Here is a 24,249-nt window from a genome sequence, read left to right on the forward strand (position 1 = left end):
TGTTCTATTTATATTGTTCACATAATTTCTTTCTTAAGGTATTACTCTTTTGAGCCTGCAGAATAGCATTTTTGAAGCTAATCCTATATAATATAGAAGTAATATGCAAATTGACCATCACACCCTCACACAAGATGGCCGCCCTATGTGGTTACAAGATGGCTGCCATAAGATGGCCAGCAAGGGAGGATAGTTAGGGGCAACCAGGCCTGCAGGGTAGGGCAGTTGGGGGGGACCAGGCCAGCAGGGGAGGACAGTTAGGGGTGACCAGGCCAGCAAGGGAGAGCAGTTGGGAGAGACCAGGCCTGCTAGGGAGGACAGTTGTGGGGAGGGGAGACCAGGGGAGGGAAGTTGGGGGGAATCGGGCTGGCAGGGAGTAGTTAGGCATTGATCAGGCTGGCAGGCCGAAGTGGTTAGGGGCAATCAGGCAGGCAGGCAGGCAAGTGAGCAGTTGGGAGCCAGCAGTCCTGGATTGTGTGAGGGATGGCCCAGATTGGAAAGGGTGCAGGCTGGGTTAAGGGACACCCCTCCCTTCCCCCCGTCCCCCCAGTGCATGAATTTTATACACCAGGCCTCTAGTGTTAGATAAAACTAAAAGAGAAAGAGTCAATTGCTCTTCAAGGTTCCCCTTTAAGTGTATCAAGAATTTTTAAGGGGCTTCAAAACAACAAACTTAGTTTCAAACCTTTAGGAAATATGTTAAAATACTCATTTATCAAACCTGGATGAACCCAATAGACAGTTAATTGATTTAAGCAAGGAGACAAAGTAGGGATTTAGGATTCCAACAGAAAACTATAAGGCTGAAGTAAGGGTAGGGTGAAGGATAAGGGGGTGGGGGTGGGAATGGAAGATTATTAATGTGAATGAATTGAAAAATATAGGGAAGGCCATGAACTGAGAGAAAGACTGGAAATGAAGAAACAGTTCAGGTTTAGAAGTGGCAAGATTAAATAGAAAGTTTTTGTGTGGGTTAAGGAAAGTAAAAGTACTATAAAGAAAACCCAAAATACGATTCAGAAAAACTAGGGAAAACTTGAGTTTTCAGGTGTTCACACTCAGCATATCTCTTCTAAATAGACCTGCTTCCTGAATACCTTCCTCCATTCACTTCACAGGTCAACATGCATTCAAAACCCACCCAAATCTGAGGATTTGCTAAACAGTTTCATTGACAATTAAATTTGAGATGAGTTTTGAGGTGTTGCGTGAGATCCCCAAAATTTATAATGACCTTGAGGTAAATTCTTCTTATGTAGTTTGCTTGTTAAATGTGAATCATTATAGATAATAAGAAATTTATTACTTAGTCACAGTATATAACACAAAAGGTTATCACATCTAGGTAAGAGGGAGAACTGTCAAGTCCTGTACTTTTTATTTATGATATTTGGCTTAAGCAGTTTGTACCATGAAGCTAATGGCACTTAAGTTTTGGGGCCCTCACTTGCCCAGATTCATTTCAAGATCTTAGAAGGTGAGACCAGCAATATATACACATCTTATTTTATTTTCAGTAAAATTTCAAAAGTAAGATATTTTTGCAATCTTTTCTCAAAAATGTCCCCTAAGTAGCATAATCTTCAGGTGCTAAAAATCTGGATTTACCACTGAACTTGTACACAACAAACTGTAGCCAACTGTCATCTATCTTCTAAACCTGCGTGCTAATGTTGCCTGTATTTTTAAATCTTTACTAGTGCATGTATCAGAAAATATTAAGTTATCCAAACTGCTTATTTATAGGGTGGGGAGAAAGAGAAACCCACAAGAACTACTATATCTCAATTATTTTTTTTTCAAAATAATCATGGTATATTAGATTTGATATTATGTTGTAAAAATCACTGAGATTTTGCCAAAACTGGTTTGGCTCAGTGGTAGTCTGCGGACTGAAAGGTCCCGGGTTTGATTCCGGTCAAGGGCATATATCTTAGTTGTGGGCACATCCCTGGTAGGGGGTGTGCAAGAGGCAGCTGGTCGATGTTTCTCTCTCATCGACGTTTCTAGCTCTCTATCTCTCTCCTTTCCTCTCTGTAAAAAATCAATAAAATATATATTTTTTAAAATCACTCAGATTTCAAATACATTAGTTTATTTGACATAATTAAATATATCAAAGCTCTCTATATAATAATTCTCAGATATAATTTACAAACCTTTACATTTTTCTCAAAAATTATTTTTTCATCCAAGTAAGGACTGTATTTTTAAATACCAAACATTTCAGAAACTGGTGGGAAATATTGTCTTTAATTCAAGAAAAAAAAAAAAAAAGGGTCATTTGGTTATGTGAAATAATTTAAATTTAGCCCTCCATTTATTGTTGCCGTAATAAAGACTGTCTTTCCTTCATGTGAAAATTTTCCATGCAAAAAAAATCTTGAGGAAAACCTTCACTTTGTCATCAGAAACCAATTATTCCAAATAGGTTTTAGAAGTTTACAAATCAACTGTTTTATATTATTTACTTAGAGCACATAGTTATTCAAATTGGACCTTATTATGCTAAATGGTGTGTTAGATGAATTACCTTTGATAGTACGCCCTCTTAAGAAACTATAAAAAAAAGTGATAATTTTACAGGCGCAACATTTAGAAACCCCAGGAGTGTATTAACTAGAGATTTAACACAAGAGCCCATATTAATATAATCATGCTTCTCTTTGAAATGACAACTCATGGTTTTTCTCTCTCAAAAGTCTAATTCATAGGTGTGGTTGTTTTTTTAAATCAAATTTATCTTAAAGTAGAAATGGTAACTACCAACACTATTTTTCAAAAGATAATAAATCTTCTTACCCTATATAGTGTACTTTTATTTTATGTAATTCACCAACTATGATGATTCTATCACTTCTAATAGGTAATAAAATTAAATATGTGCTTTACCATTTCATTTGTAATTCTTTGGTAAATCACATGCTTTTACATTGGGTCTAATTCTTCTTGGCGTCACATTGCTAAGCAACTAGAAAGAAATTTAAGGAAGTGTGGTGTGTTGTTTTTTTTGTGTGTGTGTGTTTTTTTTTTTCGGTCCTCTTTTACAATTCAAATGAAGGAGCTGCATTCAGGGAGGACCAAAAGCAGCAGGTAACAATAGCTGGCATCTTTTCTCTCCCTTTTAAAAATCCACCATGAATGAGAAATTGAAACAAGAGGCACACTAATCTGAGGCACTGAATCTAAAAAGGAACCTCTGTTTTCTTATTGTTTGGAGGAATTTGAATTCGGTTTTCATTCTAACCCAGTCATGCCTTCCCAAACATCCCATAATTACATGGTTTTGAAGATGGTTTAGTTAGAAACTCTTTCACTATTCACACACACACACACACACAGCACACACTGCCCCTTCAATGATTAAAACTAAAATTTAGCAAGAGGCAACACAAACTTACCTTTAACAGAAGCTGAGTACGAGGAAATAAAGCAGAGAAAAAGCACAGCTAGAAGAATCATATTGACTGGCCACTCTCTAATGCATCCAGCACCCAGCAAGGAGTCACTAAGAAGTGGCCTCTTCTGATGGCAGCAAGGAAATGTCCCTCCTTAGAACCTGCAATGATAATGTTTATCTCTGGGGAAAGGTCAGATTCCAAACTCCAAAATCATGACCTAAGTTCACCAGAGGGCTCACTGTTAATGATTAAACACAGGTGGGCTATAGTTTTCAGTTTTCCACTCTTTATTGTGTTTTTTTTTTTTTTTACTCAATAGGGAAAATAATTTTCACTTTTGAGAGCTAAACTAAACCAGTCTACTTTCTTGTAAATTCAGAAATACTTAGGGACATTTGAGAAAAACCGGTGATGATACTTTTCTACTCAATAATAATCAACATGCCTATGATATTAAACCCCTGTCTTCATGTTTTACTATTTCACGGGAGAGAGTAGTGAGGATTCTCACTCAGCTAAACTTAATTGGATCTTGTGTATGTTATATTCTCATCTTTGAATTTGTTTATACCACCTGTGTGCATGCTATTAGAATAAATCACTCTGAATTTTAGGCTTAAACTTAAAAAACTCAAGTTGTACCACCACCAATCACTTTAAAGTAATGTTAGATAGAACGTTCATTTCTGAAACCTAGATAACTCTGTATGTCTGAAACGATAAATGATTGTAGTAAATCAGCACTGCCTATTATTAATACACTAGCAAGCCTGCTAGTGTATCAATATCATAGTAGGCCTCTAGCTTTATCTATAACAAGAAACAGTTGTCTGAGTCCCCCAATGTGCTGGATGGAGTCCCGGGGCTTTCTGAATCCCATTTCTAGGGAGAGATTCAGAAGGGAAATTCCAGCCCTTAACACTTTTGCGACAGAAAATTAATTAGGAAACTTCTCTAGAATCAAAGCAAATTCTCTAGGATGGCTAAGACCACATTAACTGAACCAAATTTTATCCTTGGAAACTCCTGCAAGGGACCTAATATGAACAAAACTTCCTAAAATAAGGTGGTTTGGGTGGCATGTGGGGTGGTTTTGGCAAAGGGAGACTAAAGTACTGGAGAAAGATGATATGAATGAACTTGAAAATACTTAAGGCCATATTTAATTACAAAATGGGTTCTCAAATCTACTCTTTGTCTTTCTCAAAACTTTTTTCTAGAATCTAGTTTAGACAACACAGGTAAAAGATAGCCAATTTGATAGGGCCACAGAATGAAACATAAAATTTAAAATCTACAAAGTTTATATAAAAAATTTAAAGCTGAAAATTGTTCATCTATGTCATCCATTGAGATTATAATTTTATTTGCTGCCATAACCTTTGTATATAAATTATTACCAAAGTACCCATTAAAAAATACAATGTTTGGCTGTAACTATCACATTAATGTTATAAATAAGTTTTCCTGGGATAAACAGACAAGACCATTTTTAGAAAAATACCTTTGTTGAAGAAATTTAAGTTTTTATGAATAGTAGGCATTATAAATACAGGGTGATGTGAAAGTCCTTTATTAATTTACATATGAATAGATTTCTGTATGTTTCCACAATCTCAGCATTACATACATAGGGATATGAAGCCATTGTAGCCACTCAAACTTTACATTCTTATTTATTTAAATTAAGTACCTGTTTGAATCATATGTGATTCTATGAGAACTGTCCTTTGTATTTCCATTTGAGGCTCAGTTAGTCAGACCAAATGGTGCATGATACGTGTCTCTCAGGTAAAAGTACCATTTGTTGTCAGGTGCCAGAGTCCAACCAATAAAAGGCATATCACTATTGCCTAATACTGTTTCACTCGAGCATTAGCTTTCTACTGGAAAGCTCCTATAATTCACTCTATTAGTCATTTCAATATAGATTGCTCAAATAAGGCTGCTTCTGTTGGCAATAAATAACATCATTAGTTTCTATTTTGTTATAATCTTTTCTATTTACACAACACTTGAAAGACTTAAAATTAATGCCACTTTCCATATTCATTGAATTTTGTTACCAAAAATGAGGCCTTCTCCTCTGTTGCTTTGTTGATCAAGCAGAGCAAACATCTCCTCTATATATACAAAAGGCTAATATGCTAAGTGGCCTTCCCTCCATCCAGGTAATGACATCACGTAGCAACACTCAGCTTCCTCTCCCTAGCGACAATTAGCCGCCTTACAGTTTCTTTAGCCGAGAAACAAGACCTGCTTTATAGCCAGGTGGAAACACTTTACAGTTTAACCAAATGTCTGTGAAGCATTTTCCCATGCCTCATCTCATTTGATTCTCACATAAGTCCTGGGGTAGGTAGATAGGAGACTGGATGGAATCCTATTTTCTTTTCATTAGCCAGAAAATGGAGATTTATAAAGTTTAGAAACTTGACTAGACTGAAAATAAAGAAATGGTGGACCTTGAAAATGACATCAGATTTTCTCACTGCACAGAATATAGTCAAACACTGCTGCAGTTAAATATTTTACCCTTTGTTCTTCTTGCGTGATCTATAATAATAATCTGCTTCATGTTGATATTTACTGCTGTGTTTCTGACAATTACCTAAAAGAGAAGTTGGGTTGCTTACGGGGCTGGAAAAAGTTTAGCTAAATCAGAAAGCAGGTCTAATTAAGCAAGTTTGTTCTATATCTATAAAAGGCTAAGTTGACTCACGCATGCAAGATACATATAAAACTCTCGCTGATGTCAATGTGTTTCAATCTGTCATTGTCAATCATGAATTTGGTTGACACTTCTATTATAGAGAAAAGGCAAATAGCAATATTAAGATATTTCTTCTAATTAATTTCCTTTCAATGTGCATGAGTTTGTGCACTGGGCCACTATTTGTACAATATATGTGGGAGATACTGTACCTCCCAAAGCACATCAGCTATTTTTACATGACATGTGAAGCAATATAGAAGTACAGGACAGAATAAAAATAACAAGAGTTGCCATCTGTGGAACGATTACTATGTAGAATACACTATGCTAAGCACTTTATATTTTTATATTATATCCTAGTAATTATTTTACATTAGAAAAATAAGACTCAGATTTAGTGAAATGATTTAAGGAGTATAAACAAACCTTGAAATATAGACCCAATATTCTCCTTCCCTTAAAAATGTTAGAGCATTATCCAGTTTTTCTCCTTCACTTAAAATGTTAGAGCATTTTCCAGTTTGGCTTGAAGACTGAAAGGTTGCAGGTTCGATTCCCATCAAGGGTATGTACCTCAGTTGAGGCTACATCCCTGGTTTTGGTTGGGGAACATGTAGGAAGCAACCAGTCTCTCTCACATTAATGTTTCTCTCTCTGTCTCTCCCCCTTCCTTTCACTCTCTCTGAAAAAAAAATCAATGAAAAAACAAAAATCCTTGAATGAGGATTAACAACAACAACAAAAAAAAATAGAGATAGAAAATAGAAAAGTTGATTTATTATGGATGATATAGAATTGTTAATCAGGACTATCCTTTAATAAGTCCACACGATTTGGGGTATGAAAACTAACAGAGCATTTGGCTGTTGTGATTAGATGTGCCTGGCTGAAATTACAGAGGAAAATACTGATCTGAGCCAGGTTGAAATAATTTAAGACAATGACATTCCACTGGTAGTACATGGCACTGCTATACTACTATATTGCAGTGATAAATAAGAGACTATGAAATAAGGATGGATGACTAATTCCAAAGTACAGTTGTATTTCTGTTACATATCAGAGGTTGTTATGAGTTAACTCATTTTCCTTGATTAGAAGATAAGTGAATTTCACCCCACTAAACGTGGAAGAAAATGTATTACCCAGTTAGATATAGATGTAGTAGGTCAGGAAATATGATAGCAATACAGGAGTAAAGTCTTTATAGCATCGGAACCACTTTACTCTGTCCTTCGAAAGAATCAATGAAAACAAAATGTTTAGGGGGCACTTCAAGTTATCCGTAAGTGGTTTCAATAAAATACAATTCAGTTAGGGAATTAGCATTGTCACAGCTTTGGCCATTGGGAGCTTTTTCAGGTGGCTCCTGTGCTCCTTTGACATCTCTGTGTCTAAGCATTTTCTTACTTTCTGCCACTACTAAATGCTCCAGTTTCATCTTACATATTTTCATCTTGTCATTTCTCCAAGGAATTCTGATTCCTTTTATTGAAGAAACAGAGGTCTGGTGCACAAATTTATGAATGGGTGGGTCTATCCAGCCCACCCTGATGGGGGCCAATTGGGGGCAGGACTTGCTTGGGGGAGGAGCCACCGAGGTTGGAGGGGGGGGGCGATTGGGGCCCCAATCCAGCTGGATGGCCACCACAGTGTGGGTCATAGCAACCAGTCATTCTGGTCACTTGGCATATATATATGTATATATATACATACATACATACATACATACATACATACATACCAGAGGCCTGATACATGATATTTATGCAAGAGTAGGCCTTCCTTCCCCTGGCTTCCAGCACCAGCTTCCCTCTGGCACCTGGGACCTGGGCTGGATTTCCAGAAGGAAATCCGGAATCACATCCAGAATGACATCTGGTCTAAATTAGCATATTACGATTTTATTATTATAGATGGTATTAGAAACCTAGATCTGGGTATAAAATGTACTATTTCTACAAGCCTTCTAAGCCATGAATACAGACTATCTTTACATTTACTTAGATCTTTATTTCCTACATAAGATTTGTAGTTTCCTCATATTGATCCTGTATATGTTTTGTTAGATTTATACCTGAGTATTTCTATTTTGGGGTCTAATTTTATTTTTTAATTTTGAGTTCCAAATGTTCATTGATAGTAAATAGGAAATCAATTGACTTTTGTATGATAACCTTGTATTCTGTGATCTTACTATAACCACTAATTAGTTCTATAAAGATTTTTTTGTTGATTTGAAAGTTTTTACAAAGACAATCATGTCATTTGAGAACAGTTTCACTTCTTTTTATTTCCTTTTCTTGTCTTGTTGCACTAGCTAGGACTTCCAGTATGATATTTGACATGATATTGGACATATTTGTGTACTTGTTATATTACATATTCTTTCCTGAGTTCTGTCACTTCAAATCTTTTCTCCAAATCCCTTGAATTTTTAAGGTTTATGTTGTTCTTTCTATATTCTATCATTTAGAAATTTTCTTGTTTTAAAATATTGGGTTATACTTTTCATCTATTTTTGTTTCATATTCATTTTTATTATAACTTTTAATAGGATTAAACTATGATCCCACTTTGTGGTAAACTTTTAGGCTAAGTAAGTTATTCTATACTTTTGAGAGAGAGGGGTAAGTAGAGTGTCTTTTCTAGCCTCATGGTTTTAGAGCATCCTTTATGGTGTTTTCTTATTTGAGCTCAGCCTCCTCTTCTCTCCAACTTTTATCTGGACCTGTTTTTTTCTTCTTCTTTTTTTCCTTTGCCTTTATTGTTTATATCCTGCTTAATTTGATTTCTTCTCCTAGAAGTTCCTCCTTAGTGTTGGGCTTTGTCCAAGAAGGGAGCTCAGGTTTAAGTTTTGAGAGTTCATAGTCCTCCTAACTCCACACACATACCCTTCAGCACTTTCATAGCTTCCTGCTCATTCCTTTGTACTCTCTCTGAAATTACAATCTGCAAGTTTTGCCAATTTCACATTGGTTTCCCTTGCTTTTCAGTGAATACCAGTTAGCAGTTTGTGGTCCTCCCATTCTTATAGCCTTCAGATGCTATGTTGTCTTTCCTCCCACACATATGTTGACACTGAATTGATTTGTCCACAGCCACTCATATTCTGAGCTTTATAAGAAATATTTTTCACTTAGTTTTATAGCTATGATCTGAGCATGCTGATATTAGTGTACTTTCTTTATCATACTTGCTCTACCTGTTTCTATGAGGAGATTCAGACTACACTGCCTCTGTAGTCACCTTCCTAGAGTCTTCAATATTACCTGGGAGGGGTGTGAATAAGGAATTGGGGGGGGGGGGGGCAAGAAAACACCATTTTAAACCTTTCCTATAACTTTGAAATCAATTAAAATTCAAGTTGGAATGACAGGTTGTTCCTGCTTTTATATAACTTTCAAGGTATTTTTAAAAATTAGTTTATATTTGGTTTTCCTAACTAGAAATTAATGTACAGTTGTCCCTTAGAGGGTTAGTAACAAGATGCCACCCTAGATAGTGAAATCCAAGGGCACTTGAGTCCCTTGTATAAAACTAGAGGCCCGATGCACAAAATTCATGCCTGGGTTAGAATCCTTAGGTCTAGCCGGCAATCAGGGCTGATCTGTGGGGCAACTGGCAGAGTGATCGAGGGCCCCCTCTGGCACCCACCTTGGCCAGCCTGGCACCACCTGCTCAAAGTCCTGCCCCCCCCCCCGCTGCTGCTGTTCACCTCCCTCTGCAGGAGGCGACTGGACGATGGGAAAGCAGTGCTGGCCCACTTGCCGGCTGGCCCTGACCACAGCGGGGCGACTGGCAGGGTGATTGGGGGCAGCTCCTGCATGAAGCATCTGCTCCCTGGTGGTCAGTGTGCGTCATAGCAACCCGCTGTTCCACCAGTTGTTCTGCTGTTCTGTCAATTTGCATATGAGGCTTTTATCTGTATACTAGGGGACCAGTGCAGGAATTTGTGCACCTTGGAAGGAACTATGGGCCGTGAGGCTGTGGTGGGCACAGGGGCGAGTGGTGGCTCTGGCATCAGCAGAGGGTACAATCGGCAGTTCTAGCACCAGCAGAGGGCGCAAGTGGGGCCAGTGTCAACCGCCAGTGCAAACAGGGCCAGGGCTGGCAGCGGGTGTGAGTTCACGGTGGGACCGGAGTGCGCAGGAGCAAAAAATTTTCAGTAACCACCAGAGGCTTACCCTGATGACAGCAACCAGCCCCCCACCTTGGTTGGCACCCCGGCTCACCTGCTCCACCATCGTGCCACAGCCAATATCCACCATGTTTCCCACTCTGCCAACACCCATGTTCCACACAAGCCCCCTGCTGGTCAGTGCCCATCATAATGACTGGTTGTTTATTTGTTCTGCCGATCAATCTGTTTGCATATTAGGGGATATATATATATATATATATATATATATATATATATATATATATTAGAGGTCTGGTGTATGAGATTTGTGCACTGGTGAGGGGCGTGGCCTGAGGGAATCAACCCACTGTTGGAGCACCACTCATCCCAGTCTGCCGAGGGGCTGTGGACACACCCTCTAAGCGGCTGCTCTCTGGTCCAACATCTTCTGTGGAGCTGGAGCACTCGGCCCTCCAGGGGACCTGGTTGGAGCTGGGCCCAGGGACAATAGCGCTGAGAGGTGGTGAAATAGGCCTCAGTCCCATGGCAGCCACAAACCTGTCTCCCAGCTCTGCGATCCTGGTGGCGGCACTGTGGGGCTTGCGGGGTGTCTGGAGGAGGCTGCAGGGAGCAAGGAGGAGGAGCCTCAGGTGATGATAGCAGCCCGGGTTCCTGCCCGTCAGCCCAGGGTTCACAGTGGGAGCAGCCACTCATCCCGGTCAACTGAACAGCACTCCCACTGTGGTAGTACACTGATCACCAGGGAGCAGCTCCTGTGTTGAGCATCTTCCCTCTTGTGGTCAGTGCATGTCATAGTGACTGGTCGACTGGTCATTCCGCCATTCACTTGCTGGCCTTTTATTACATAGGATATAAAAGGCTAATATGCTAAGTGTCCTTCCCACTGTCTGACTGGCCGCTATGACAGGCACTGACCACCAGGGGGCAGAGACGTTCAATGCAGAAGCCTCCATGATGCACACAGAGAAATGCCACTGTGGACCTGGTGCTGACAAAGCAACACTTGGCTTCCCCCAAGTGGGACACAGGCCCCACCTCCACCCCAGAGAGACAGTCCACCAAATCACAGCTGACGCTGCCATGGCACAAAATGCAGTCCACAGCCCAGTCCAGCTTGCAAACGGTGGCTGTGGGAGCCGGGTAAAGACGTCATGTTTTATTGACATTCTGAAGCCGAAATTGTCAACAGAATATGTCTGAAGACCATCTACTGCCACAAGGTACCTCTGAAGGCAAAAGATACCAGCGTCCTCGATAGAATGTATCTGAAGACCAACTACTGGCTAAGTGTACCTCTGAAGCTGAAAGAAAGTGATGTTGTTGACATAATATGTCTGAAGAACAGTCATTGGCAAGTACTACCAATACTGGTAGGAACTGCCTTCATAGTGAAAATGAGATAAATGAGGATGCAATTATTGAACAGTGTGGTGGAATGACTGTTGCATGTCAATTTTGCCTATCCCTAAATTTCTCTGATGAGAAAAACTATTTGATGGAAATTTACTCAGTGTTGTAGCAAAGGCAAAGTTTGTCCAAATGATAGAAATTTTCCAGAATACTTGGCACATTTAAAAATATTAATGATAAAGATTCTGACAGTAAAAATTTCATGGAAAATATTTGTTGTTAGATCATGTTGTTATTGTTTTTAATTAATCAATTTCTATATTATTTTCATGAATATTTTATTAATTTTCTTTAATCTCTGATACTTCTATTATAGAGAAAGGGCAAATAGCAATATTAAAATATTTCTTCAAATTAATTTCCTTACAATGTGCACAAATTCATGCATAGAGCCACTAGTTATATATAGAATGATGTTCTATTTGCATATAATCAATGCACTTCCTCCTGTATACTTTTTACTGTATAATCATCTATAGATTACTTGTGATATTTAATACAATGTAAACACTGTGTAAATAGTTGTTATACTAAATTTTTAGGGAATAATCACACAAAAAAATAATCTGTATATGTTCAACAGAGCACAAACATTGTAGGCTTACCTACATATAGGATGGAGCAAAAGCAGCTTTACAGTTGTTCTATGAAAAAGATAATCTACACTATAAAATAGAAACATACAAATTACCAGCACTCCGCTAGCTACCAGCCAATCAGAGTGAGTACACAAATTAACCTGAAAACATGGCAGCAGCCCTGTCCCCCCACCGCTCTGGGCCTGTGGGGGTCAGAGAAGTCAGGCTCCTGAGGCTGGGTGTGGCCCAGAAGATGAAAGAGCCACCTGCTCCATAATCCCAGTCTGCAGCCAGCTGGAGAAGTCACCCACACTGCATCCCAGGGAAGACAGAGAAGCTACCTGCCTGTGGTCCAGGTGCCAGCAACTGTGGCCGGCTACTGCCTGGTAGATGGAGAAGCCGCCCACCCCATGGTCCAGGGCGCCAGCACTTGCAGCTGCAGCCCAGGCAAAGCCACCTGCCCACCATCCCCTGCAGCTGCAGCTGGCCTGGGTGCCTATGGCTGACCAGAGGGAGGGAAGCCTGGATCCTGGGTGCCTATGGTCAGGTGGAGGAGGGAATCCTGGGTCCTGGATGTGGGGCTAAGGCAGAGGTGTTTAGGAGCAAGCAAGCCAGCAGGGGAGCAATTAGGGACAGTTAGGCTGGCAGGCAGAAGTTAGGGGCAATCAGGCAGGCAGGCGAGTGGTTAGGGGTTAGTAGTTCTGGATTGTGAGAGGGATGTCCAACTGCCAGTCATCCCTTGAGGGGTCCCAGATTGGAGAGGGTTCAGGCTGGACTGAGGGACATCCTTCCCCCCAGGCACAAATTTTGTGCACCGGGCCACTAGTAATTAAAATTAATGAGAATAAACTGTTTTCTGAACTCACAACAATGTAACTTTAAAATATATATATATATTGTGTGTGTATATATATATATATATATATATATATATATATATATATATACACACACACACACACATATATATATATATTTGATGCTTGGTTGGTTGAACATGATAATGTAATACCTGCAGATCTGGAGGGCTGACTGTACTCACAAGTGTGCTCTATTCCCATACCTCCCCACTCTCAACTTGTTGCAGAGTACTCTCAAACTTAATGGGATATCAGAATTAGACTTAAAATAATGACGTTTGTGATGATAGTCCAATGTTCTCAGGCCAAACATTTGGAGGAGCTTATAACTATTTACTTGTATGTTTCTGTGTCCTAAAATTCTGATTCTTCTATAGCCCCCTTCTCTCTACAATATACAGTTCAAGTTAACAAACGGGCAACCGATCGTCTGAATGTTCTTCCAAGACATGTTTTGTTTAGCCTGCTCAGTATTTTTTTTTTTTTAATCGCTGACATCATTTAAAAACCAAGCTTCACATAAAGATTCAGATTTCTGACTGGTCTTAAAAAATTGAGATCTGATGTCATTAGGCCCTCATTTCTACTTGGAACTTGTACCCTGATTAAACAGAAAATGTGCTCTCCTGTTTGTGATACTGTTCTCTCAGCTTTTTTTTCTCTTTTCTTACCTTCTAGTCCTCATCTATACTAATAAAAGTCTAGGTGACCCTCACGCGTGACATAGTCACAAGATGGACACCACAAGATGGCCACCATAAGATGGCCACATGCACAACGGAGGCAAAGCCCACAACCGCTCCATGCGGTGAGGCCTAAGGGTCCCACGGCTCCAAATGGCACAGAGGAGGCCAGTCCCGGAATCTCAGCTACCTCACATGGAGGAGGTGGGTCCCAGCAGAGGAGGCAGGTTGCGGCAGGTGAGGGCAGTTGGGGGCAATTGAGTTGGCAGGGGATCAGTTGGAGGCGATCAGGCCATCAGGGAAGGGAGTTGGGGGTGATCAGGCCAGCAGGGGAGCAGTTAGGCATCAATCAGGCCGGCAGGGGAGAGGTTAGGGGATGATCAGGCCGGCAGGCAGAAGCGGTTAGGGGCAATCAGGCAGGCGAGTAGTTAGGAGCCAGTGGTCCAGGATTGTGAGAGGGATGTCCAACTGCAGGTTTAGGCCTGATCCCAAGGGCCTAAATCAGCAGTCAGACATCTCCCAAGGGGTCCCAGATTGGAGAGAGTGTAGGCCGAGCTGAGGGACAACACCTCATGCATGAATTTCGTGCACTGGGCCACTATTAACCATTATAGGTTTGTAACCATAGACTAACATCTCTTTGATTTGAATCTCTTATGTTGGCTTAAACTACCAACTATGTGATTACGAAATCTGTTTCTACTTGGTCCTTTAGACTCACAGGACCCATAGTCAAAACCAAACTATTTTTTGCAAAATCTATTTTTCTTCTACTACTCTCTAAATGTTCCAGTTAGCACAATTACATTCCTACAGTTGTCCAGATTACAAGAATTCTCAGAAGTATTCTCTCTTCCTTCCTCACCCTACTCAAAACTTTTCAATCATGTGCCAAACTATGACATGTCTTTGCTTTCACTGTTCCCAATATTTTAAATACCTTTCTCTTTTTATCTCGAAAACTCCTACTTACTTTCCAAGATGGAGCAAACTTATTCAACTTCTGAAACTATGTCTCTTGACTCTAGGTTCATTCAGTTGCTCCTTTCCATGTACAAGCATCTCATGTATGTTATATGTTATATAGTATTTATTTGCTGCTGGTTCTCCAACTAGACTAGGGATTCCTTAAGGATACCAATCATGGTTTAGTTATCTTTATATCAAAATCAAGACAAAAAATATGGAACTCAGAAAATGTGTCCAACACATGAATTTTACAAATCAATAAACATGAAATTATTTCATGATTTTACCTTTTTTCTGGTACTTTTTTTGATGCTTGCTTTGGATTGATACTACAATCACTTCAAATTTTGCACCATAACTATAAAGTTAAAAGAAAACTTATTGACTCAATTATAAGGGTTTTTAAAGCAACAAGTTTTAAAAAAATATCTAAGGGCGCCAATTATTAATTATGAAAAAATATGTAATTATTCCTAACACAGATCCCTGAGGACCAACTGAACAGCTGTTAAAAGATCTGGCACATCACTATGCCAGCCTGAGTTTAATGACCTACATGTGAAGGGCTACATATCCAATTACTAATCCTCCCTCAGCTACTCTTTGCCCTGATATGGTGGCAGCTGAAAAAAGATCCCTAACAAATAAAAAATGGATCCAATGCTCAATTAAGAGATCTTTCAGATTTAAGATGAGGAATTAACAGAGTGACGCACAACAATGCTACAGCTGACATGTTTTTCAAGAAATATTTGAGAGTTTAAAGCAAGGGAAATGCCATCTTTTTTTTTGAGTGATTAAATTTAGATACATTTCAATTCTTTTTAAATATATTTTATTGATTTTTTTACAGAGAAGAGAGGATAGAGAGCTAGAAACATCAATGAGAGAGAAACATCGACCAGCTGCCTCCTGCACACTCCCTACCAGGGATGTGCCCACAACCAATGTACATGCCCTTAACCAGAATCAAACCCAGGACCTTTCAGGCCACAGACCGATGCTCTATTCACTGAGCCAAACCGGTTTTGGCGATACATTTCAATTCTTATAGAAAACTCAAATCCTGAATTTAATTTTTATTCACTGAAATCTTTAAAGATGTTCAGATATGTTTTCAAATATCAAGAATAATTTACTTCTGCCCTGCCGGTGTGGCTCAGTGGTTGAGCATCAACCCAGGAACCAGGAGGTCATGCTTTGATTCCAGGTCAGGGCACATGCCAAGGTTGTGGGCTCCGTCTCCAGTAGGGGGCGTGCAGGAGGCCGCTGATCAATGATTCTCTCATCATTGATGTTCTGTCTCTCTCTTCCTCTTTGAATTCAATAAAAATATATATTTTTTAAAAGAATAATTTACTCAGAATTGTTTTCATAATGATAGCAGTCTCCTATTCCTTTCAAACTTTATTTGTATCTTCAAATTCTGCAATAATCATTTGTTAAAAGTAGGAGAAAAAAAAAACAACACAAAAAACAGAAAACAACAATCTATTGGATTATGTTTCAGTTTTCTCTCAGTTGACTCGGTCTATATTTAGCAAAAAGATTACATAAGGTCAAGTATTATAAACAATGAAATGTCACCTGATGTTTTGCGAAACACCACAGGAAAAATAACTCAAGGAATGAATGGAGAGTAAGATTTCCAACCGTAAGCAAGAAAAACGGCAAACATTCTAGTTTTTAAATGCACCTTATTGGGAATTTGACTTTCCATTTGAATTGTGTAAAATATATGATACTGATAATCGTGTTCTGTATGAATTATAACACATCTAGGCAAGCGATGCTTTCATCTCCAACACAGACGAATTAAGAGCCCTTCTTAATAATTAAGAGTCAGTTTTCGTATTTTTAATTTTTAAGGGCAGGAATGTCTCAAGCACCCCTGCCCCATCATCCCCACAGGAATATATGAATGAACACATGCTTTTAAATGGAAACGCCGCTCCCAAAACCCCAACTCCTGACGCCGCCCCACATAAACCCCCCTCTCCACCCCACCCCCGCCCGGGTTCGCCCCCCATGCGGGTCCGGAGTTGGCGCAGTTACATGACGTCAGACGTAACCGCCGAAGCCGCCTACGCGTAGTTGCCATCGCTGCCTCTGGGAGTTGAAGTTTCACAAGGAGGACTCATGCGCGGTACCAAGACCCTTCCAGAAGGGCTTTCTGCGCGTGCTCTCAGACTCCCGGGAAACCCCTCAGCTCGGTAAGTCCCCTGGAACTGAGGCTCGCGCTCGCCTACCCTTTGGTTTCCTCCGGCCACAAAAAGGGCGCTCAGCCAGAGCTGCCCTGGACTAGCCATGAGGGCTTCCGGGGAAGAGGGAAGCGTGGGATCTAGAAGTGGCGGCCGGGACCCGGGTCCCGGAGGAAGTGACGTCATGTAGAGCGCGTTCCCCCTCCCCCCGCGGCCCTCCAAGAAGCTCCCTGATTGGTTGGTTTCAGCTGAGTCCCGCCTCTGGCGTGCGTCCGCCGGCGCGTGGCCTAGCGGGGAGAGGGGCTGCCTTCCGCCGCGGGTCTCCTGCTGTGGAGGACTAGTTTGGGGGTCGGGATCCGCTCCCTAGTTTGCGAAGAGTGTGAGTTTCCAAAGACAGAGGGGAGAGGGACATCTGCAGCCTGAAGGGCCGGGAAAGAGCCATGGTTTTGCCACGTGGTGTCTAGAGACCGCGGGCATCACCATTGAGAGGCCGACAGGGCAGAGCGCTCTGAGTTGTAGGGACCCCGTGCGAGTGGCCGCAGGTGCATGTGGGCCCCATCGGGACGATTTTAAGAAGACCGAGGTGTTACCTGATTACACGGAAATATATTTTAAGTGTTAGAATTCGGGCATTTTTGCAAAGTTGGAAGGATAGCAACAGATGGTTTTTCTCATTTTCTGTGTTTTAAATCCCCACCTCTCTCCCCATCCCAGCCACCTCTCCGCCCAGGCGGCCAGACCGTGAACCCAGCGCTTTTGCTTCTGCAGGTTTGGCCAGCACGTTTCTTTTAAAAAGAGTATTCCCTCTATAATATGAAAAAGTCACCGTCACATCAATTGATTTCATTCTGCAGTTATTTCAGCGTTCGTTTGGATCTTTCTGGAAGGGAGTCTGTCGCAATTTATGAAGACTTTAGTAGTATTTTAGCCCAATCAGTAAAATCCATGGAAGTGTGTGTCTTCCCCCCCCCCCCCCCCCACTTTTCTTAGGCTATTCACCCCCCCCCAAAAAAAATGTGTTCTTCCTGTCCAAATATGTATTAAGAAGCAGAAATAAAGGAAATAATGAAACACTTTATTATGTATTCATCCCACATCAAATGGCCTTATTCATATTTACACAGTTCTTAGTTTGGTTTTTTTTGTTTGTTTTATTTTAATATATTTTATTGATTTTTACAGAGAGGAAGGGAGAGAGAGAGAGTTAGAAACATCGATGAGAGAATCATCTATCAACTGCCTCTTCCACATCCACTGTTGGGATTGTGCCCGCAACCAAAGTACATGCCCTTGACCGGAATCGAACCTGGGACCTTTCAGTCCTCAGGCCGACGCTCTCTCTATCTACTGAGCCAAACCGGTATTGGTCACAGTTCTTAGTTTTATAAGACCACCTGATAACCTATTTCTGTAACTTTTTTTTAAAGTTCTATGCTAAATAGAATTTCACACAAATACTTCTGTATTTGCCACAAAATACCGTTCTTACATATATGTGGTGCATGGTTGGGTGAATTGAAATGTTCTGGGAGAGTGTCACTGCATGTAAAAGAGGAATGCAAAACCCTGCCGGAGCTTATAAACTGGACAAAACCCAAATAAGAAAACAAGCAAACCTATTAGACATCACACATGTATTTTTGCTTAATATGCAATCTGAACAAGCTAGTTACATAGGGAACTGTTATTGTAGTATAGAGAGGGAAATGGTACATGTCCTTGTATGTACAGTATGCTGTAAACAATAATATGTAGGGTCTCAAGTTAACTTTTTTGTTGTATCTAGCTCATTCAGCTTTGTTTTTTTAAAATTCACTTACCACAGTGCATTTTCTTAATTTGAAAGAGCTTTAGAAATGATAATGATGTTGACTAGTGTAAGATCTTGCGATGTATTTGACAGGGTATTTAAAAATGTTACTATGCCAAGTTAAATTTAACTCGTACTTAGATAGGAAAGGCAAAAGCTCCCCCTGGTGTACCTGAGCTGTAAAATGTTGCTGTAAATTGTTTTTTAAATTTTCATATTATAGAGCCAATCAACACTTGCAGTTTTTTAATATAATAGAGAACTAGAAAAAAACAAAAAACTATGCCAATCGTAATAGAAATAGTCTTTCTAAAATATTGTTTTATAAAGAGTAATTTGTTTCCTGTGAATTTTAATTGTGCTTTTAAGTTTGCATGTTTAGCTTAATGAACAGGCTTAACTTATGCTTTCTCCACCCAACACTGTTTTGGATACATGCATTACTGACTTTAATGTAGTATCAATGGAAAGAAAGTAAAATAAAAGTGATCCTGGGGATCACAATATTTATTTTAAAATTTTCTCCTAATGTTTTCACGCTTGAGTTTCCTCTGTCTCTGTTCTTAAAATGGAATGCTTACTTTATTTTTTCAGCTTTTTAAAAATTATTAATGAATATACTCAAGATTATACGTTTATCTCTACCTTTTTGCTTCTATTTTTCATTCTATAATTCAGGTCTTTTAACTGCTCTGACACATATGTATGTATATATACATATACATATACACATACACACACACATACAAATATATACACTGATCTCTGAATGCATAATACTCTGGCCACTGAGTGTATGCATGTGGGTATGTTATATATATTTAGAGGCCCGGTGCATGAATTTGTGCATGGGTGGGGTCCGGCCAGCCTGGCCAGGGGGAGGGAATATGGGTGGTTGGCCCGCTTGCCTGCTAGTTGAACTCTTGGTTGAGGGGACAATTTGCACATTAGCCTTTTATTATATAGGTTAGACACTGAGTGGCGAGATTATTAAGTGTTCAGAGATCATAATAATCTGAGACACACACACACACACACACACACACTGGTATATTTCATTCTGTATATCTGTCTGAACTCTGAGTCAGATGATCAGGATGTCTTCTAATTCATCAGGGCTACCTCTTGGGCTACAGGTAATCTGGAGTTTATCTCATTTGTTGAAATTTTTATATCTTCACTCTCTGGATTCCAAATGGGTTCTTTTTCATGTATTCTTATTTCATGTATTCTTTTGTGTCCCAATTTTCTATTTTGTTTTTATAGTTCTTATTCCTTGTAGTCTCTGAAAGATTCCAACTACTTTATTTTAAAGTCATTTTCATATCACTGTTATTCCCAGTTTATATAGAATGAATTTATCTCCTGATTGTTGATTTTGTTGTTTCTATTTTTAACTTTTCTTTTTGTAATTTTGCTTTGCAGACTAATATTGAATGGAATTAGCCTCTTCTCTCTGCACTCCCACTGTCTAGTACTGATTTTGTGGTTGCTCCCACTCATGGCCCTGTTCAGTGCTTCAGTCCACAGTAGAGTTTGTATAGGTGATTCAGAATTCTAATCATGTAGTGTCATAAGTTCATATATCACCTCAGTGGCTTGGCCCAGAGGCTGTTTCTGCTTCCTTCAAGTTTCCCTCAAGTACACAGCTTCTTATAAGCAAGTCTCATTTTACCTGTTTTCAGCCTTTTTTCATGAAGAAGCCCCACCTCCCACAATAGGTTAAGGGTTCATCTTAAACAGTCTCCCATCTCTCCTACCTTCTGTCTTGGATTATTATTATTGCCCTACTTTAATAGGGAAACTTCCAATTGCCTTTGCACAGCAGACCCAACAGCAAACTATTCTAGTTCTTGTTTGGTTCTTGTTTTGGCTATACCTTTTTTGTTTTTCCCTTTTTATCTTTTATTTAGTATTAGTGGCCCAGTACACGAAATTCATGCACGGGGTGGGGGATCCCTCAGCCCGGGCTGCACCCTCTCCAATCTGGGACATCCCTCTAGCAATCTGGGACCACTGGCTCCTAACTGCTCGCCTTCCTGCTTGATTGCCCCTAATCTGCCTGCCAACCTGCTTGTCCCCAACTGCCCCCCCTGCCAGCCTGCTCACTATAAACTGCCCCCCCTCCCGTTGTCCTGCTCACCTCCAACTGCCCTCCTCTCCTTGTCTGATAGCCACAAACTGCCTCTGCTTCAGCCTTGCCACCATGGCTTTGTCCGGAAGGACGTCCAGAAGAACGTCTGGAAGATCTCCCAGTCTAATTAGCATATTAGTCTTTTATTAGTATAGATTATCATGTATTTCAAGCCTGGGAATCAGGGTGTCTCAGAACATGAACTTTTGGCTATCATCTCTTAGAAGTCTGTCCTAATTTTTTTATTCGGTAGCATATTAATCTGTTTTTCCTCCTTTCAGAGACACAAATCTCAGCCCTCCAACAGCAGGATTGAAGTGGCGTAGCTCTACGTTCTCTGAAAATCCTTATTTTCTAAATAAGATTTTGGATTCTTAGAAAATAGAGTTAGATCTGTGTTTGAAGCTTAACCCTATTCATTTATCTATTCAAAAAGTATTTTGAGGACCCACTTTGTGCTAAATTTGTTCTAGCTGCCTTGTTTCTTAGGAATCATTTAGTAGTTTTGTAATTTAGGGCAAGTTATTTAATCTCAACTGTGCCTTCTTTATAAAGTAGGCATAACACTGTCTACCTCAGAAGGTTGGTTTTAAGGATTTAAATTAAGCACTGTAAGAATTATTTGCTATTACTATTTTCATTATTTTAAAAAATCCTTTGTAATAATACCATAGTCACTCATTTATTTATTTCACCAATATATAATAAACAGCTTCATGCCAGGCACCATGTTAGTACTGGCAATATATTTGCCATTGAAATTATGATGTGACTTGGTGTGGGTCTTTTGGGGTTGATCCTGCTTGGGACTCCCTGTACTTGTGTAATTTTTTTCTTCCCCATATCTGGGAAGTTTTCTGTCATTATTTCTTCAAATAGGTTTTCTAGTACTGGCAATATAATATTGGGCAAAAGTAGACGTCATCCCTATCCATATGGAGTTTTCTGTGTAGAGTCAAATTTGAGTTGTCATATCTAACAGATGTGTCTGTAAACTAAGGATACTGTTTGGTTAGTGGTTTAAGGAAAACTTGTGAACTCTTACTTGGATTACTAGATGATTCATTTTCCTTTTTAGTAATTTTGTGACTTAGTAAAATACTAGGGTTTTTTATGTAGCTTCCAAAGCACATCTTAAAATTTCTTATCTCTCAGTCAAAATTTGGTAAACTTTCCAAGTTTGCTTGGTTATCCCTGTATGTCCGTTATAACATTGTACTTTTAAAGAAAGCAAGAACAATATAACAAAACTACTGCTTAAATTATGTTCTGCAAAGGTTTTCTCCGTTCATTATCTGAGTTGTGTGGATTTTTCTTTTAGATGTTACCTTCTCTGCACAGATTTCTTATCTATTTCTATAAGTAGGAGAAATCATATAATTTTCTTTAAGGCTATTACTGTGTTTCCCCGAAAATAAGACATCCTCCGAAAATAAGATCTAGTGCATGGAAAGATAAGACATCCCCTGAAAATAAGACCTATCGCAACTTTGGGAGAAAAAATTAATATAAGACACTGTCTTATTTTCGGGGAAACGGTAAAACATTTGCAAGCTTTATGCTTAGTGTTTGGTAGGGATAAATAATAAATACATTTTTGAGCTTTGGTGTTAAAAATCTGTTAAAGAGAAATCTCAGTATTTTTAGCTTTTTTTTCCCTAATGTGAAGAGAAGTTCAGTTCTGGGCAATAGACACAAAGGTTTGGGTGGCTAAATCCAAATAAAGATGTTTGAGATGGCCCTAAGCATTCTACAACTGGTTTCAGAATCAACTTAAATATTTTTTTTTTAACCATGACTAAAGTGGAATATTTACAATTATATGTTGATAATGAAATATATGGAGGTGGGACAACCAAATTTGTTTTCTGTACTATCCAAACTACACAGGTTTGTAGCATATTTTTTGTAAAAAACTAATTATGAGTGTATATCCCCAGTCCTAGTTAGGGTGTGTGCGGGAGGCAGCCAGTTGATGTGTCTCACATTGATGTTTCTCTCTTTCTCTACCCCCTCCCTCCCTCCTTTTCACTCTTTAAAAAAATCACTGAAAAATAACCTCGGATGAGGTTTAAAAATATTTTAAGTGTTTAATATTTTTATATTATAAAACAATATAATCTCATTATATAAAATTTAGAAAATGCTAATATAATATAAACATTAATTTTAATATTTTACTGTGATTATAATATTTATAAATTTATTATATGTTTAGGAAAAAACATAGTAATAGTAAATATAGGGTTCAGTATTAGCCACCTTTTTGGGCATCCATCGGGGATCTTAGAATGTATCCACTGAAGATAAAGGGGGACTACTGCATACCCTTTTGCATCAATTTTGTGTATATTTCTCATTCATTTACAGGAATTTATTCTAAGGAAGTAAATTACTTAGTGAAGGGTATCAGTATTTTAAAGCTCTTGAGACATAAATCTGTGTTGCCCTCTGGAAAAATTGTGCCATAAAAGCACCCCATTTCATTACATGATCTTTGTCAGTAAATAACATTTAATTGTGTAAAGTTTCATTTAAAAAAATCCTTGGGTGAGTATATGTTAATTGATTTTTAGAGAGTGAGGAAGAGATGATTGATATATATATATATATATATATATATATAGATAGATAGATAGATAGAGACATTAATTGTTGCCTCTTGTACATTGACTGGGATAGAACCCACAACCTAGGTACCTAGGTTTGTTCCCTGACCAGAATCGAACCTGCAGCCTTTGGGTGTACGGGATGATGTTCCAACCAACTGAGCCATCCAGCCAGAGCTAAATTTTTATTTTTATTCATTTCTGAAATGGTTTAATTTTAATCAAATGTCTTGGTAATTTGGTGTTTACTGTGTGTGAATAATCTGTTAAAGTTGGTTTTCAATTTTTCAGAGGCATCAAATAATGTCATCTGAAATGGTGCCAGCAATTGTTGAGACTTCTAATGTTGAAAGAAAGCAAGACTTAAGTGAAGATCAAGAGGAAAGTCAGAAGCTAAGATTAGATGAAAAGTTTGAACCAATATCTAAACGACAAATGAAAAAGCTAATAAAACAGAAACAATGGGAAGAACAACGAGAACTCCGCAAGTATGTTTCAAAATGTATTCTACCCCTATTCAAAAATATGGAAAGTTGGGCCTTTCATGGTCCCTTTGACACATTAAAAGTAATTATGTTAATTAAAATTGGGACTATGCATATTGTTAGCTAACACTGTCAATTGGCTATTAAAACTATGTTATGTTTTGAATTTTTTTTTTAGCAATGTTTATGAATTTACACTGCACACTTTTTCTCACCCAAAATCTATTGTGAGTAGCAGCACAGTTTCTG

General features: G+C 39.1%; 3 protein-coding genes across 6 annotated transcripts in view; 2 read left to right on the forward strand and 1 right to left on the reverse strand.

The window, feature by feature from the left end:
- The window catches only part of MTTP (microsomal triglyceride transfer protein), a 48,388-nt gene extending 44,827 nt beyond the window's left edge, over positions 1–3,561 (reverse strand). For both annotated transcript variants that reach the window (XR_014795974.1, XM_084895126.1), the window contains exon 1: positions 3,402–3,561. Coding sequence is in view for 1 of the 2 variants with exons in the window: in XM_084895126.1 (XP_084751252.1) it covers positions 3,402–3,462 (61 nt within the window). In the remaining variant the exon portion in view is untranslated. The remainder of the gene's footprint in view (positions 1–3,401) is intronic.
- LOC311628140 (uncharacterized protein C4orf54) overlaps positions 1–24,249 on the forward strand; it is a 336,764-nt gene that overhangs the window by 69,722 nt on the left and 242,793 nt on the right. The gene's annotated exons all lie outside the window — the stretch shown is intronic.
- TRMT10A (tRNA methyltransferase 10A) overlaps positions 16,792–24,249 on the forward strand; it is a 250,251-nt gene continuing 242,793 nt past the window's right edge. For 2 of the 3 annotated variants that reach the window (XM_084895212.1, XM_084895213.1), the window contains exons 1-2: positions 16,792–16,974; positions 23,807–24,003. In XM_084895212.1, coding sequence (XP_084751338.1) covers positions 23,819–24,003 — 185 coding nt within the window. In that variant the 5' untranslated portion in view covers positions 16,792–16,974; positions 23,807–23,818. Of the gene's footprint in view, positions 16,975–17,249; positions 17,342–23,806; positions 24,004–24,249 lie in introns of those variants that run through there. The other variant, XM_084895211.1, reaches the window with a different exon arrangement.

The sequence above is a fragment of the Pipistrellus hanaki genome, assembly GCF_964339955.1.
Source record: "Pipistrellus hanaki genome assembly, chromosome: 1".
Lineage (NCBI taxonomy): Eukaryota > Metazoa > Chordata > Mammalia > Chiroptera > Vespertilionidae > Pipistrellus > Pipistrellus hanaki.